Below are 19,360 nucleotides of genomic sequence, written 5' to 3' on the forward strand. Positions count from 1 at the left end.
AAAAATATTTCCCTAAAGATCTCTGATATTATTGATGCAAAACATCGGATATTATTTCTTCTAATTTCTGTCATTCCGTCTTCTCCACTAAGTCTTCATCTTCTCCACAAAATATCTATCCCTTATACCATAAAAATAATATCCAATACACCAACTATAACATCCATTATATCATACTCACTATCCAAACGGTCTGTGCTATCTTAAAATGTAAGAGAAGAAGATAAAATCTCACAAAATAGACTATTACACCACCAAAATACTATTTGGAAAAACGATAGTGTCTATTTATAATTACAACTTGTAGGGTAAGGCCAATTTTAAAAAACCAAGTATCTATTTATAGTCACCACTGGTAGGAAATCCCTCGGGAAAAAACCTAGTATTTATTTTCAGCCATAATTTGTGGTAAAATCCTATGGAAAACCCAGTTTATATATGTTTAGCTTCAACTTGTATGACAATCATATTTAAAAACCCTAGCATATATTTATACCTACAACCTGTAAAAATTCCTATGAAAAAACACAAATCTATATTTATAGCCTCAAAATTTCAAGATTCAATGACGTCACTGTACTGGACACTAAGGTAAATATGGCAACAGTGTTGCGAGTGGCTAACCATAATCAGACGAATGCTGAGTATTATTGATGCGAGTGGCTGACATGAATACGCGCAACTTTAGGTAGGTAAGTGAAATGAATTTGAGAGGGACAAAGGGAGTTTTATAGAAACAAACAAAGACCAATACACATACACACACACTCATACACGCTCTCTCCAAACGACCTCTGTTAGCTTAGAATGTAAACGATGAAGATGAAATTTCACAAAAAGACTATCCCTTACATCTAAAAAATACTATCCATTACATCAACTATACCAACTATTATCATACTCACTATCCAAACGCCCTCCTTTAGCTTAAAATTTAAGAGAATGAGATAGAAGCTCACAAATGATACTATACTATTACATTATAAAATTAATATTCATCACACCATATATATCATCCATCACCCCACACACGAGCTGAACTGTTAGCTCAAATGTATGCCAGTGATTCCGAAGAAGACATGAGTGAGCTTGCATCAATGTCCTACACTTCTGTCACAATACCACGAGAGTCCTGATTCAGCGCCAAAGAAATTCGTTCGTCCCGTTATAATTATTGTCACATTTGAGAGACGTAAAAACACACTTACAGAAAATTGAAAACGAAGACTTTCATCAACACTGTGAAGTGACAAGAGTTCAACACCATCTGCATCCACTACAGAGAGAGAGAGAGAGAGAGAGAGAGAGAGAGAGAGAGAGAGGAGAGAGAGAGAGAGAGAGAGAGAGAGAGACTGAGAGGTTGAGAGAGAGAAAGCGGTGGTACATATGATAGGATGACAAAACCAATTAAACCAATGAAGAAAGAAATTCATTTGGTGCCTCATGAACATTATGTTTTACAACCTAGTAGCCAAAAAGTGACTTGCATGAAGAAAAAAAATTGAGAACGATGACATACACCTACACGGAGAAATTAAAAAGTTTAAGGCAATGGTTACTACGTCTTTGTATGTAACGTTCATATTAAATTTTGGTACAAACGAAACTAACACACATACATAAACACGCACACACACGCATGCACGCATTCACACACGTGTTACTGCATTGGGTGACAGTAGAACTGGGACTAGTAGTTTGAGAGAAGGACAGACAGACTTAACGTTACATTGCAGAGACAAAGAAAGAATTGAAAAATACGGTAAAAGGGACACCATTTTTTGGTTCTGTTATTTTTTAAAGGTATTATAGGACAATGATAATTAAGACGACGTCACATATTCTATGTGAGAATGTTCATATACAATTGTTTTCATTCAACCATAAAATTTGTTGGATATCACAATTTAGGAGATGTCATGTTTGGCAGCACACGCAACAAACAATGTGGCAAAGTTTCCAACAAAACTAGGAACATCATCAAAACAAAATCTGGTTCTACTGCACTCATAAGTAATGGAGAGAATGAAAATAGGACAAACATATTACATTTTCTGAACGCATGTTTTGGTTTTAGAATGAGAGTTTACCATGGGCAGGGTCATAGATTGCAGTGAAACTCGCTTTTTTGTTGAATAAGCCGTGTGTTTGGTTTCTTTCTGAGAAACGGTAGATCTAATGTTAGAATTTTATCCGTGACAAATGGTAGTGCCAAATAGGTTATATGATGTGTACAAGTTGAAGTCAATTCAAGACGTTATAGCATTTAAAGATTTACTTATGGAAAGAAATCGTTCTACAATTTTTGCATAAACATTACATGACAAACGGAACTATTCTCGTAATTACGGAAACTACTGATCACATTTATGGAGCGGTTTCCTAAAACAGGAACAGTTACCATTAGGACTTCGAACAAATTTATTACAATGGAGAGAGAGAAAGAAAGAAAGAAAGAAAGAAAGAAATAAAGAGACTGTTGTTGTGATATTTTTTAAAAGTAGGAATAACATGCTCTCTCTCACTCTCTCTCTCTCTCTCTCTACATCGAATTTTGAGGCTATAAATATAGACAGGTTTTTCCATAGCCGAATAAAATATTATAATAAATTTGGAGTATGCGCAATTGTTTATAGCGCTTCCTTTTAAGAATTCTTAGATTTTTGTGATCACTTGTTTGATTATGGGAACTCGGTGCTGCGAATATATTTCTCAGCCGGATATAATTAGACAATTATTTGGCGCGAACGTCACGGAGTGAAGTGTTAGTGAGTTTCCTTGATGCCATGGTTTACTTTTTGTGAATTCAGGTCAGAGCCACATGATCGTCCTTGTCGCTCAGTAGTCCCTATTAAAATCTAATTGTGTGAATTGATCGTGTGACTCCAGGTACAGTATTTAAGATTGGGGACTGGCATATTACTCAAAGGAATAAACAAGAAGGGACTGTTCCGTCGTCGGCAGGCGCCATTTATTGTTGCCATGGTGGTAAATTTTATGCAGTTTTACAGGTAAAAGGGTAGCTTAAAACAGTGATTTGACTGGCCTAAGGTGACGTAGTAAAAATAGATCCCTGTATTATGTGGAGTTGTAAAATTTTACGCCTTGAAATGCTGACGGTACGTTACGGAAATTTAATTAAGATAAACCATGCAGATGTGCGGTTGATAGACAATTGGGAACTTGTGAAATCTGTGCTCTTGTATTAATTAGAGTAAAACTTATTACAGAATGGACACGTTGGACGTTCTAGTTTATAACAGCAGTTGTATAGAGGTCTTTGAAATTAAAGGGAAACTTATGACTTCTAGCGGAATCGGGCCAGGGTTTGACATAGCTCGGTCAAGTAAAACCCGTGGAATGATACAATATGTTAAAAGTTTACTGACGAAAAAGCGATACATAAATTTGGCACGATGGTTACAGATCCTCATAAACTGAATGTCAACAAATTATTACGTTAAATTTCCATGTTTTGTGTTCTTTGCGTAAATTACCATATTGATTGAGGACTACGTTAAATTACCATACTCTGTGTACATTACGTGAAATTATCATGCTGTGTATACATTGTGTTAAATTACCATATTGAGTATACATTACGTTAAATTACTATACTGTGTGTACACGCTATATAACTATATGACAATTAGCCCCTGACACATGCTTCGTTGGCTTTTTTGGAACGTATGAGCTGTGCATTGTACATTCACCTTTACCTCTTAAAATCTGACCCTATCCTCACTACGAAGCGAATTCCCGCAGTTCACCCTCGGGCACAATGGCGGACTCACTGAAGCCTGAAGCGTGCAGAAAATTCAAAAACCCACCACCAAAGTACTTCTATTATTTGAGCAGCAGACATTATCGGTGAATGTAAAATTGCTGGGATTACTGTTTCTTCCTCTTTCTCGTGTTCGGTATATTCTTGGTAGTGTAGGACAGGAATAAACTTGATTATTTTGTAGGAACACCATTTCTTGGGAAATAAAGGCTCGTATAATTCAGGCCCTTCCAGATAGTTCATCGAAGGACCTTTATCATCCCAAGATTCTGATCCCTTTTGCCACCAGGATATCCCTCTCTCCTCATCTGTACCTTAAATGGAACATCGAAGTGCTATAAATACATGATTGTTGTGTTAAATCCAGATCCACTTTGGCTACTTTCATTTGATTTGCTCAACATTGCATGTCCCGATTGCTAGTGTGAGGGTTTTGTTATGAAATACACGAAAACTACACCTGTTTTGTTCTGAATAGTAGGAAAGAACGAGTTTGATATTCCCAATTCGCTACAGTTGAATCAAAAATAATAGTGCCAGCCCAAATGAAAACTCTTGCACTTACCAATCATAATTGTTAATTAACCACTCCACACTATATTCCGCTAATAAAACGTTTTCATTTCATGTAGCGTATCGTTGTACTAGTAATAGCAACACTTACCCCATTTCCAGGACAGAAAATATAAATTTCCAAGAAAATCATGAATTAGAAATTATCTCAGTCACTACACACTTCAGTCGAACTGTACTTGTGATTATAATGTATCATCCTGTTGCTTATCATATAATTTTTTTTTCAAAATTAAAAGTGATGAAACTTAAAATTAACCATACGAAAGATATTTATTTCTACTTTTCATTTTCATATGGCTTCCATGGATTAAATGTGATGATACCAAATATTTTATGTTTCTGTTATCTCATTTATAGAACATGTGTACTTAGGGTCGATAGGTCACCCCATCGCCCATATTAAAACATTCCTATTAATGCGCGGTATTTACACAACAATAGAGTGGTTAGAGCGTCCGCCTTGGATACGGGAGGTCGTGGGTTCGATCCCCGGCCGAGTCATACCAAAGACATACAAAAATGGTACTAACAGCTGCCTCGCTTGGCGCTCAGCATTAAGATGTTAGTGTTAGGACTGGTCGGCCTGGTGTCAGGATAATATGACTGGGTGGGACATCATGCTACATGTCTGCGGCATGATGCCCCAGTGCTAGACATCACTATGAACTGTCACAATACAGACATCGTAGCGATATGACTGAATAATTTGTTAAAGCTACGTTAAAAATCTAAATCACACACACACACACACACACACACACACACATACACAACAATAGCACATGACTTGATACCCTCATTGTACAATACTTCCAACACACAAACATTTCAACTTTTTGCTTGATCTTTTCTTACTTTTCTAATAACGGCATATACAGCTATATTCTACGTAACTAATTATGCAGATTTTCAAAAAAGAGTGCAAGACCTAATGACTTGTATACAGAGTGAGAGTCAATAGTAATAGCTGACTAACACTAACTGCTAACTGTATTGTAAAAATGCAAGGTTATTCTAATTTAATAAGAAAAAGGTGGGCGAGAAAAATAATATGTCTTTTTTATTTTTTTACCAAGACAAGGAAACCCTAGTCGCTGGGTTACATTATTTGTCTCCCCACTCAATGCAGACTCTCGTGCAAATGAAAAAATAATGTAACCCTTTGATTGGGATTTTCTTGTCTCGGCGCAAACCCCAACATAGATTCTGTTATTATTAATCACCATAAAAGTCCTGTGGAAAAAAAAGAATTGATAAAACTATGAAATAAATGGGTGGCCAATCATTAGAGATGTACGACCGGCCCTAAATCGGCTGAGCAGGCCATTTTTGCGTTGAAATGATTATATCTTAATAATTGTTATACTGAACAAAATCACTCACTGATTTTCTTTCCAACACTCTAAGAGATAAATCAATGATCTACTACTGTGCCTTTTTAATAAATTAGCAAACACTCATTCAGCTCTTTTTTTTAATGACAAATAATGAGATGGTAATCGTTCCTCTACTTTTCTTTGCAGTGACCCATACTAAGATATAACTAGTCAATTAAGTAATGCCAGAAGATGCAAACCAGTCTATACATTGTTAGTAACCTGGGATCATGTGGGACCTTTGGGCATTTAGAAATATCGGTCTTCAATCTTTAATAGTCAAACATTTCACAAGCTATCATTCTTACTTTTATTCTGAGATAAATCTTTTACGGATGATCATGTATAATTTGCTTTTGTTGTCAGGTCTCTCACAGCTGGTCTGTGTCTGCTCGGAACAATATAGATGTTAGTCTTGACAATAATCGGAGCGTTATGTGTGTGTACGTGTATTCGCATGGTGTATGTTTTGAAAACAAGGATGAAATAAAGAGATGATAAATGGATACAAAATAAAAAATCATGCTAAATTAAAAGATTAAAGAAGAAGGACAAGAGAAAAGCTGAAGAACTGCTGTTTCATCTCTCAGCACTTTGGTACTACGGTTATTATAGCACAATCCTTGACTTCCTATACGTTACTGTGGCAGCCTAACATACATAATCCTTCCCTTCCTTTACATTATGTTGTCAGCCTAACACGCATAACCCTTGCCTTCCTATAAATTACTTCGGCAGCCTAACACGCATAACCCTTGCCATCAGGCAGCCTAACAGGCATAACCCTTGCGTTCCTATGCATTGCATTGGCAGCCTAACAAGCATAACCTTTGTGGTCCTATACATTAATTTCACAGCCTAACAAGCATAACCCTTGCATTCCTGTACATTATTTTGGCAGTCTAACAGGCATAGCCATTGCCTTCTTATAAATTACAAAATCTAAAACTGGAGAAGGTTTGCGTCTCATATTAAGGACACCAAGTCAACAGCTCAGCTACACTTACTGTTAGATTGTTCCAAATGGAATTATTCTTGTTAAAAAGCTAGTTTTGAAGCCATCATTTACAGTTTAGACTTTTCTGAATTGAGAGAGACTGAGGAAGGCACTGAGATCTATGTCCATATGAGACACTGTTAGGTAGGTGTTGGGATCTATGTCCATGTGAGACAGTGTTAGGTAAGTAATGATATCTATATCCATATGAGACAGTGTTAAATATGTACTGGGATCTATGTCCATATGATAGTGTTTGGTAGGTACTGTGATATGTGTATACATGATGCAGTGTCAGGTAAGTATTTTGGTATATGTATATATGAGTGTTAGGCAAATACTGGGATCCATATGATTCAATTTTGGGTATGTACTGGGATCTATGTCCATATGATAGCGTTTGGTAGGTACTGTGATATGTGTATACATGATGCAGTGTCAGGTAAGTATTTTGGTATATGTATATTTGAGTGTTAGGCAAATACTGGGATCCATATGATTCAATTTTGGGTATGTACTGGGATCTATGTCCATATGATACAGTGTTTGGTAGTTACTGGGATACATGTCCTCATTAGGTACTGGGATCTACGTTCTCGTAGGTACTGGGTTGTATGTCCTCATGGCTGTTCATGATGCAGTATTAGGTGGATACAAGAGTTTATGTCCACAGGATAGGATGTTAATTAATCAGGGATCTATGTCTATGTGGTTTCTTTATGATTTTATAAAGCAAAGCCACTTGTAATTTACCTTGTGTTTACAATAGTGAAAAGCGAGATGTTCAATGCTCGCTAGGCGTAATATCGTCATATGCTATTATGCTGGAAAGAAAAAAGAGAAATTTCGCCATTTTTCATGCCCCTCCCCCATCAAAACTCAGCATGTATACAAACATATATTGTATTATAGGTTATATATTTGTAACACTATTAGAGAACTGTGATTTCTAGAGTGGTTGAAAATTAATTCAAAATCAAAATATATCAAATAGGAATCCATAGGCCTACAAGACCATACGTTGTTTGGAGGAGTCATGTCAAGTGAGTACCATTAACATTAATTTTGATTACCCGGAATTGTGTTGTCCAAAAAACAAGCAAGAACTCCACCGAAGAAATTCGGACTGGAAAGCAGGATCGTGAGAAACTGGTCCAAGCCTTCGTTTCCTTAAAAAAGAAAATAGGGCTTCATTATATTGCAGTATATACATTAAAACTATTTTACAAAATGAACGAATCTTGTTATACCTAAAATAAGACATCGTGCAATTGTTCTTATTTATAGCTGTGCACACAGGTGTCGCATATTTTCTTTCTTGTTTTAATGTTCCTTTTCCCATCTTTCTTTTACATCTTTCTTTTACTTTGTATTTGATCCCTCCGTCGGGACGGGTATTTAAAAAGACCCGATACGTTCTCCATTCAAACGAAGCGACTAACCTTTCTTGCCCTGTGATGCGTCATATGACGATGTTCCACCTGAGAAAGTCTTGGAGTTTTCAAAAAAGTGGGATTTAATTACAAAAAATCGGACACCTGATTCTAAGTAATTTCCCCCTTTTTGGCTTTGTCTTTGTTTGTCCTTTTGAGATACCTAAACTACCTCGGTACGGTATAGCTAGGATTGTTATGATGTGTCATCAAACCACATACATACATACATACATATGTACGTACATACATACATACGTACGTTCGTACGTACGTACGTACATGCATGCATACATACATACATAACATACATACATACATTGTTTTAAATGCCTAAATACTAATTTTGTTCTTCATATGAATTAACATTTAAAAATGCATGCACTTGTTATAGTAATTTAAAACTTGACTAAAACTGCACCAGCAACAATTTAGTTTGAAATACAAATGAAAGGGAAGAAAATTAACAGATTTTTCAATGCACCATACCAGTGTGTTGCTTAAATAATATGATACGGAATGATAAATAAATTAAAGAAAATTAGTTATATTTACATGTTGCAATGTTTGGGAGAAAGATAATGTGCCTTGCCTTGGAGGAACTTAATTTTCTGCTGCAATAAGGGAAACATACTTACATACTTACCTACTTGCATCTATGCATGCATTCCTACCTCTTTACCCACGTACCTACTTACCTGTGTCATGACTTGAGCGTGAGTTGAATTTAAATGAGGGAAAAATGGGCAGATTCACAATCATTCTCTAGTCCAAGCCAGTCTTATTCCACTGGCACTACCTACATGCATACATACATACATACATACATACATACATACATACATACATACATACATGCATGCATGCATGCATGCATACATACATACATACATACATACATACATACATACATACATACATGTTGAGCACCTGGTTTACCTGTTGTTATACATTTCGGGCTCTTCTCCATCCATGTTGGCACCAGTAAACCCACAAATATGCTGATTCCAATTATTGACAAGTTTCTTGTGGATGACATGTCAATTACACTCAGATTTGACAAATTCACGCCAACAAAGACCCCTATGATTGTCACTGTTGCTCCACCCAGTACTGGATACGGGATGCTGACAAAAATGGCCGAAATCTTTGTAAAAACGCCAAACACTATATAAATGAATGACATGGCAACAAACACTTTGCGACTTGCCACCTGGAAGAAGAAAAAAGAAATATATATATATATATATATATATATATATATATATATATATATATATATATATATATATATATATATATATATATAACGAAAGTACATAAGAAATTAGCTGAAGCCTTGAAGATAATATTATTCCTATGGAAATGAGTGGAAGGCCATTGAGATATCAGTCCTATTACAATGAGCAGAAAGCCTTCATGATAATAATAAGTGCTAAGTAAATGAGTGCAAGCCTTGTACATAACAAATCATCAGGTAATTAGCGGAAAGCCACGGAAATCACAACATGCATATTAAAATGAGAGGAAGGCCATGAACATAAAAACATTCCTATGGAAATGAGTATAAAGACTTAGAGATAGCAACAGTTCTATTAAAATGAAAGGAATCCTTGGACATAACAGCAGGCCTTTTTAAATGAGTGGAAAGCCATTTAGATAACAAAAGTCCTATTCAAATGAGCGGAAAGCCTTGGAAATAGCAATAATCCAATGGAAATGAGTGGAAAGCGTAAAAGTTCTATGGAAATAATGCAAAATGCAAAGGAGATGGCAACAGTCTTAGGAAAGAGCGAAAAGCCTTGCAGATAACAAGTCCTATGGAAATGAGTGGAAAGCGTTGGAGAGAACAACAGTCTTATTAAAATGAGCGGAAAAAGCCGTGGAGATAACAACAGTCCCATGGAAATGAGTGGAAAGCCTTAGAGACAGCAACAGTTATAAGGAAATGAGCGAAATACCATGGAGATAGTAACAGTCTTATGGAAATGAGTAGAAAACCTTGGAAATAATAGTAGTCCTATGGAAATGGGTGGAAACCCTTAGGGATAAAAACATTTATAAGGAAATGAGCGAAGTACCTTGGAGATCATAAGTACTATGCAAATGAATGGAAATCCTTGGATATAACAACATTCCTATGTAAATGAGTGGAAAGCCATGGGAATAACAAAAGTATTGTGGAACTGCGTGGAAAACCTTGCAGATAACAAGTATTATGGAAGTGAGCGCAAATCCTTGGAGATAATAACAGTCCTTTTGGAAATGTGTGGAAAACCTTGGAGGCAACAACATTTCTATAGAAATGTGCGGAATCGTTTCTGATAACAACAATCATATAGAAATTGATGGAAAGTCTTTAAGATAACACCAGATAAAACCATTTTAAAGAAAAGAGCTGAAAGCCTTAGAGATATTAAGTCTTATGGAAGTGAGCGGAAATCCAAGGAGATAACAGCAATACTTTGGAAATGAGTCGAAAGACTTGAGGGAAGAAAAAACACGAGTCCTATGGAAACGAGTGGATATCCTTGGAGATCATGACCGTCCTATTAAAATGAGTAGAAAGCCATGGAGATAATAGCATGCTATAATTAAGATATTTAAAGATGTTTTCATATACATAACATGAATAGATCAAGTGATCAGGCCTTCAATAATGTTTTCACTTTTCCATATAAATTAAAATTTGCTAATAGCTGATTGAAATTAGGCACCACCAATATGCTAATTAACAGCAGTTATAAAGATACATATTAATTAGGCACTATAATATCTTAATTAATGTCATTTAGTGTAGATATATATTTCCATTGAATCATCAACAGCAGATGATATGTTCCAGATAAACGTTTATCTTAACCTGATCAATTTCTGAATTACCAAGTACGTTTAGGTTTAGTTAGCTTCAAGTCAACAGCAGCTTAAATTTCTATGTATAAAAATTAACGGCATTAAATACACATTTGATTATTATAATATAACGACAGCTAAAATCTCTAACAATTACAATGATATCATGGATTTTTAACAATGTTTCTAGATCATTTTCTCATTATAAAATACGTCTGCAGATTGGTGTCTTTTATAGTTTGAATTTCATAATAAATTAACCACGAAGGTACATGCAGGCCAAGCCATAGGGCAAGGCGAACGAGGCAATAGCCTTGGGCCCCGCGCTTTCAGGAAATCAACTCCGCAATGCAATGCTTTTGCTTGGGGCCCTGCTCATTGCTTTTGCTGCTTTAGCCCCGCACATCCTAGGGCCGGGCCTGGGTACATGTGTGTATTGGACAGACCTATGACTTAACGTGGCCGTTTGAGTTTCATAATGAATTAACCACGAAGGTACACGTATGTATGGGACAGCCCTAGGACTTAACATTTCTGTTGGACGTCAAAGGCATTAAAAGGATTGTTGCATTTGTTCAAGAATCGGTTACTCGTTAAAGGGTCGGCATAGAATGCAACTCATCAGTCTAAAATGTGATATAGTCTAAGTATATTGAGGCGTCCATGTTCCCATCAAACTGTCAGGCAGGTTGTGGCATCCCATGTTTCCATCAAACTATCAGGCAGGTTAGACTTGGAGATTTCTTTTCTTTAAAGTGCGGAAAGATCGAACCTCTTTTCAGACTTTGTACGAAAACAAGGTCGTTCAACGTTCAAGTCTTCGATACAAGGTCATCGAATATTCACCTCTCTCCATCCACCTACATTCTGTCAAGAGATTGTACCCTTGCAAATGAAGCTTAATTATTTTTTGCATGTTTTCTCTGGTGAATAATAGACTTACCTTTGTCATTCCTATGGCACCGATATTACCCCCGTAGGTGGTAGTAGCATGACCAGTTCCCACCAAGCCGGACAAAATGCTACAGAACCCCTCTATCGCTATGCCTCTGTTAACTGCATGTGCTGGAGGAGGAGGCACCCGACACATGCCCGCGCATGCGTAGTAGTCCCCGATGGAATCCAGAATTGACGTAAGCGTTGCAAGCATGAATCCAATGAAGGCAGGGAGACTAAACGCAGGTACTCCAAACTGAGCTAAAGACAAAAATAAAACGTCATTCTCACCATTACTCTTTCTTGACTTTACTTTTTCCAAGTACTATCCTCTAACCTCTGTTCATTGTTTATATAAATTGTTTGCGTTGCAATGTATATTTTACAACGATGTGGTATAGTTTGGTGTCTGACTTAGTTAAGAAGACTATTTATTATCTCTGAATTGACGAGGAAGACTATTTTCCTTAGAATGGCCAGAGGGTATAGAATAGAATAAATTGTATTGGTGTAAAGTTTCATTTACGACTGCATCATCAGAGCGCACATCCCTTGAAGTCGGTAAAAATATTAGAAACTGCAAAGATATTGAACATATTCATTCCTTTTCAAATATTTGCACATGCGTGACTCCCTGTTTCCGGGGGACAATAGCCATATCATTTGTTACAGTAGCTGACGTGAATATGGCTGAAGCCATTTTTTATGTAAATTGCATAATTGCAGATGATTCTGTAGACTGCATAATGATCATTGCCCCAGCATGATGGTTTGTTTCTTTATATTTTAAAAACCTTTTCTATCTGCCTTTTTACTATTTCATTGGAAAATTGGAGGTATGAACGATAAAGAAGCATAAACATAGGGAAGGTCAACAGCCATAAAACAGTATTGGGGGAGAAACACCCTGGAGAAGTACAACGTTATCTGAGAAATTGTAGAGAAAGATAAGTGCATATTAAACTGTAAGTGTTAAACTTTAGCTGAAGAAAACTCCGTTACGCAGGATTTTTTAAAACATATTGGATTATGAATCAATTTTATAACAATCCTATCTACTTAATTTTGCCAATGAGTGTATTCCCTTTTACTTTACTTGGTGACTCGTTGGTTGGCAGAATTGTCGTTTGTCTTTCTTTCTTTTCTTTTTTTCTCTCATCTTTTCTGAATTATTTAGACTATATTTTAGTAGGGAAATACTTTGCGACGCAATTCTTATACCGTGTTGCCTTTTATAACTATTATTTTCTAAGTCTTAATATTGGTTGAAAGATATTCTGCAATTTTCTTCTTGCCAGAACGGAATTTGGTAAATTTCAGCTTTTGTGTGTATCCGGCCTGAGGGTCATGTACATGTGAACTTCATGCTTTGTTCGATCCCCATAAGTAATGGGAATGTTAAATCAGGTTTTACATCCATAACCGTCGGAAACGAAGAAGAAAAGGTCGTCTCAACAACCTTGTCTTCGCTAACACAAGTTCTAGCATCTTGACAATGTTTAGTAACATTGTTAACATATCGGAATCATGAAACATATGACACGACTATATCTTTGCAGACCCTATCATACATTAATGGTTTCAAGTGCTCCAGAACAATATTTGGTTTTGGGGTGATGTTCTTGCCAAATCCTTGAAAGCCTTTTCACTTCTTTAGACAATTGAGAAGCATTCAAACAAACTCGGAATAAAAGGTCTTGACAAAACTTGATAGGTTAAGTTTGTGTCCAAGGTGGCTTATCTAGCAGCAGTAGGGCTTAAAAACAAGCTAGGCTCATAATTCATCTTTCCCTGAGTTAATCAACACACACATACACACAACATATAGTTAGCACAATTTACCTGTAATGCATATGTTCCTTCCTCGCTACGCTCCTTTTTTAAGATATGTATCGCCATCACACGTAGCGATGCAACATACACCATGTTATCATATGCATAGGAGCAACCTATCTTGTAATCAAGCGTATAGGAGAAAACTATTTCGTTATCACACGTATTGCCAGAAACTATAAGGTTATCACTTGTAACCTATTAGGTTAGGCGGAACATATCATGTTATTGTATATATAGAAACGTAATCTATCCCGTTATTACTGATATGAGAGTAACCTATCATGTTATTAGATATGTAATCGTAACATGTTTGTTATTACACAGATGAAAGTAAACTTTCGTGTTGTGATATGCATAGGCTTGTCTAACTTGTAATCACATGAGTAGTCGTAATCGATCCTGATTATAATAACAGAATCCACTACATGAAAATTAAACCGTAGCAACAATTTTTATAACGCTACAGCTTAGATTATATATTCCAAATTACGGAATAAATATATTTCCATACAAACTCCTAAATTTTATACCTTCGTACACACTCCAAACGACAAGAAAATAAATCTCACGTGAAGCAGGTCTGTTATGTGTGTGTGTGCTTTGGAGTTTTAACGTAGCTTTAACAATTTTTCAGTCATATCGCTATGATGATTGCAGCGTGACAGTTTATAGTGATGTCTAGCACTGGGGCATCATGCCGCAGATATATGGCATGATGTCACACCCAGTCACATTATCCTGACATCTTGCCGACCAGTCCTAACACTAACCTCTTAATGCTGGGTCTGTTGTGAATAAAAAGTATGCAGACAAATATTTGAACACTATGCAGTCAAATGCTTGAGCACTATGCAAACAAATATTTGAACATTATGCAGAAAAACAATAGAACAGTTCAGAGATTCATATGTATAAATGCACTTGAACTGTATGCTACACCAGCATGAAAACTGTGGCATGGTTCAGATTAAAAGTAAAATCCTAAAAATGTAGATAAAACAATTCCACAAAGCAATCTTTGGGAAGATAAACCCTTCCATATTGACATAAACATGAAATTCTTTGAGATAATCTATAAAAGATTAAAAAATGTAAATATAAAGCGTTCAGAAAAAAAAAACTTGCAAAGTCAATACTTTCCAAATAAATATAAACATGAAGTGTTATATGATACTTGATAAAGACATTGAAATTATATAAAATGTATATAACAAATATATAAGCAAAAACGTGTATACATTTTTATATATGCGGTCAAAAACGCGTTCCCTAAAATATATCTAACATTACCTGATCGTAAATCACGAGAATAACTTTACTAAAAAGAAAACGTTTTGTGGACTTTAAAACTGTTCCTGACAAACAGATTTACACAGTAGTATTTTTCAAATCTCAACGTTTAAACTTTCCACCAGCGTGTATTATTCAATATACAGAAGGGTAACGTTTCTTTTCTAAACAATTTCGCCCTTCGCCAATATAATCATTAGTAATTCAGACCGGTGCTGCTTAACATTTTAACATGCGTATAATATGATCCACGAAAATGAAATTAATATAAATAAAAATTAAAAATTTCCGTACGTCTTGTATGATTGAAAGATAATGATGCCGCCTATTTTCGTCAAATATCTTTATATCCTCTAGTTATCGAAAGGGAACAGTTGTCATCAGGAGATAACATATCCGCATCCCTATCTTACCCATCCTACAGCCCAAGCTTATGTAAATACTCCCAATGAATGTAACCTATCGTCCAAATCTCACAATAATGACAATGCTTATGATAGAATCCCGAGTTCAATTACGCTAAATTTACATGCCACTTTTCCTAGAATTTGTTTCCCATACAAATACAGAGTTATAAACATTTAAAGTTATCAAAAGACAATTCTGTATAATTTGCTTGGCATGTATCGAGTTTAGCCCAAATACCTTGAACGGTTGATATTTAGGCACCGGAAATGAAAATGTTTACGGATAGAAAGACAGGTAAGAAGAGACAGAAAAACAAACAAAGCTATAGCTGTATAATCCGTATTGCATCCCAGGTGGATACAGAGTTACTAGAGAGATTTACCTGGATAAGGAAAATAGAACCAAGGTGAATTTTGAAAGACGTCAGCCCTGGCATCCGTCCTTGCCTTAAACTGGAGAGAAGTTACATCATTTGTAAAGGCCCCAGCTGCCGTCATGATACCGCATATAGCCCAACCAATACAGATAGCTATTAAGATCTGGCGATATATATAAATTATATATATATATATATATATAAATAAATATATATATATATATATATATATATATATATATATATATATATATATATATATATATATAGAGAGAGAGAGAGAGAGAGAGAGAGAGAGAGAGAGAGAGAGAAAATGTATAGTATGCACGCTGTATCAATGATACACAACGGGAGGTATACACTTTCATTAAAAGGAAACGAGGTTTGCCGAGTTTCCTTTCAAGGAAACATTTATGCAGAGAGTCGTGCATCATTGATACAATGTGCATACTGTAAATATATTTTATTTATATCACATACAAATGCATATATTTATTACAGGTAGCTGTGTATTGATCAAGTGAATGAATTTGGGGGGCCCCGAGTGGCCGAGTGGTCTAACTCGCTCTCTGTTGCGGATCACTAACAACTCATCCCTGTCTGCGTGGATTCGAGTCTCAGATTCAGCCAATGTGGGTATGTGAGAAAGCTTGCCAGTAGCTTCTCATGGGTCGGTGGTTCTTTCCGGGATTTTCCCGGGTTCTTCCTGGCCGCCATGTATAGCCTATCATGTCCTGTAAAATGGCGTAAGACCCTACAACAACAACAACAACATCTCCTCACATCCCGGTGTGTGTCCGCTACAAAATGTAGTTCTATGCATGTTATGGCTATTCACAATCACCTTGGCACATTGAAAAGTTGATTGTTTTCAATTTTTACTTTCTATTTTTCTATATTGATTAAATCAATATTACACACACTTATGATTCAAACCTGAAAGATGGTTTTAATAATAAAAGTAGAGCACTACATATACTTGGTTAGCTACGCCATCTATTTGAACTTTAAGCCATTCACCTACCGGCTCGTGGAAATTAACGTGGAATAGAAACTAAGCGAAGTGATGAAACAACAAGAGGTAATTAAAATATTTTAATATAGTTAAAGTAGATCTGAGTCATTATTTTGCTTTAGTAAAAGTACCACCGACCATAAACTCTCTCTCTCTCTCTCTCTCTCTCTCTCTCTCTCATCATTTGGTCGTTTTGACTTAACTTTTACCATCAGTCATAAGTCCAGAGATATCATGGGATGACACAAACGACATTCCTGTACGCTTGTCATTGTTATTGCACAGATTTTTGAGAGAGAGACAGAGGGGGGGGGGACTTTGGACATTTTAATTTTTAACTAATAATAATCGCTTCTTTGGACATTATAATATGTTTAAGAAAAAAAAAACCAGAAAGAAAAACATAATACATCACAGTATCTGTACCATATAACCGAGGAATTTATTGTATAATGTCGACATAGTTGCAACTATGTATCATTGATAAACACTGTAGATAAATCCCAAGGTAAGTGCACATTTTATCGTTACGACGAACCATATTCTTGTAGGTTAATTGGTGTAATTTCTATTTCAAGGTTTTAATTAAGGCCAAATCCATTTTCTCTCTCACTCCATATTTCTGCGTTGTTTGTCCGTTATGCATGAAAGAGGAGGGGGAACAGATTTCAGAAAGGATTGTGATGAAAATGTGTACCATATTAAACTCATTTAGAAAAAGAGAATTAATATTGTTGTTTTAATACGTATCTAATGATTAATGTGTGCAAATTCATCATTCCTCATTTTTATGTTGGTGGTATATTTAAATATGTTCGCAAAATGGAAGGGGTAAGATGAACTTTTATATACACCTTCAAACAATTAAACCCTTAAGTGAAACAATTTAATGAGATAAAGGTGCGCGGGGGGGGAGGGTACAACAAAAGACTGAAAAATTTGTTGGAAAAGGAAAACACAGAGTACTTTTCGTCCTACTCGGACAGAAAAAAATCAGTTTCTTTCACAGATTTCTGAAGACTTGAATGATGATTTGTTTCACTTGAATTAAAAGCAGAAAAAATGGTTCATGTGTCAACGAAAGCTAATTTGGGAAACAACAAAAGTTATTACAATCAATAGACATAACTCCAGTTGAGAAGAACGAGTAACACGTACCTGGAAATGATGGACACTTCTATAGTATTATTGAACATTTAACACATATGGAATTCCTAAATTCCCAATTATTAAATCTAAATTTCTAAATAGAAGATAATGTTCGAAAAAGACTACCATTCAATGTTCAACTAGGAAATATTGAATGTAAGGCAAGTAATATTAGATGACCTGGTTGTTTGCAAACTTGAATACTTCAAGGGAGAGGATATTTAGAGTATTTGATCGCAAAGATGTATCACTCTACGACAAACAAGATCTAATATTCAAAGTCGGACAGATTTTAAAAAGAAAAGGAATGAACAAAAACCCCTATGTGTACGGGTAAAATGAATGGGGTAAGATGAATAGTTTAACAGTCCAGACACTGACTTAATATAAACAACACTGAATTAATATAAAACGTAGAAGCGCAATACATAGAATGATCAAGCAGTATGAAACGTTTCTGAATGATAACGCATTGCCTTAATGTGATAGACGTGATACAAGCAGGGAATTAGAAAACGAGGGAGTTAAAAAAAAGAGAATGTTATGCATATCAGCAGTGATCACGAGAGCACAGGAAGAAAAGAAACTACTTTAAAGAAAACGCATTTGAGCAAGAAAATATAATAAGGCCATCGCTAACACGACAGGTCCTGTCAAGTTAATGAATGACAATTGTAGCAAGATTATATATTTTATAATTTCTTATATTTAAGAGTTTAACGTTGTTTTTTTCTTGAGTTTATCGTGGTATAAACTGTCAGTTGCCGACTCACACGGCAAATAACTCCCGAAGGGCATTACGTAAGCTGTGTGAATCGGAAACTGACAGTTTATACCACGATAAACTCAGGAAAGAAAACAACGTTAAACTCTTATAATTGAAATTTCAATTATTCGTTATGTTATTTTGTTTGCATCATTAAAAAACAGAAATCTTAAGTGAGCGTAGTAATACATGTTTGGGATTTTCTGTTACGTAGCTATTTATAGCACTTGGGATTGTCCTGCTTGATCGTAATAAGGTCATCATAGTACCAATAGAAGCCAAATTTATTCAATTATTTTTTCACATTTATAAAAATGTTTTTTTCCTTTAATGCTTACTTCGTGTCTGCCTTCACTGGCATTGTTTATCTGATGCAGTACACGTGACTCTGGTTATATATAACGGTGTAACAAGGCAGGAGAAATGTATTTATATCCATTTACCAACCTCGATCACAATAAAACCCAACTTCTTATAACAAATGCTGGACTTGCATAGTCTATTCTGTGAGTAGAAGGCAAGTGCTGTAACACAATAAAGAAAGAAAACGTTCAAGAAAAAGGCT

General features: G+C 35.6%; 1 protein-coding gene across 3 annotated transcripts in view; it reads right to left on the reverse strand.

Moving 5' to 3' along the window:
- The window catches only part of LOC149794775 (solute carrier family 23 member 1-like), a 71,104-nt gene that overhangs the window by 2,742 nt on the left and 49,002 nt on the right, over nucleotides 1-19,360 (reverse strand). Inside the window, exons 8-12 of one of the 3 annotated variants that reach the window (XR_016422198.1) lie at nucleotides 15,872-16,028; nucleotides 11,963-12,216; nucleotides 9,106-9,379; nucleotides 7,807-7,902; nucleotides 3,720-4,098 (exon numbers count right to left, since the gene is read on the reverse strand). Coding sequence is in view for 2 of the 3 variants with exons in the window: in XM_089964418.1 (XP_089820544.1) it covers nucleotides 3,896-4,098; nucleotides 7,807-7,902; nucleotides 9,106-9,379; nucleotides 11,963-12,216; nucleotides 15,872-16,028 (984 nt within the window). In the remaining variant the exon portion in view is untranslated. The remainder of the gene's footprint in view (nucleotides 1-3,719; nucleotides 4,099-7,806; nucleotides 7,903-9,105; nucleotides 9,380-11,962; nucleotides 12,217-15,871; nucleotides 16,029-19,360) is intronic. The other 2 variants (XM_089964418.1, XM_089964419.1) reach the window with 2 other exon arrangements.

Source organism: Sinohyriopsis cumingii, chromosome 7 (genome assembly GCF_028554795.1).
Source record: "Sinohyriopsis cumingii isolate HCF-2022 chromosome 7, ASM2855479v2, whole genome shotgun sequence".
Taxonomy (NCBI): domain Eukaryota; kingdom Metazoa; phylum Mollusca; class Bivalvia; order Unionida; family Unionidae; genus Sinohyriopsis; species Sinohyriopsis cumingii.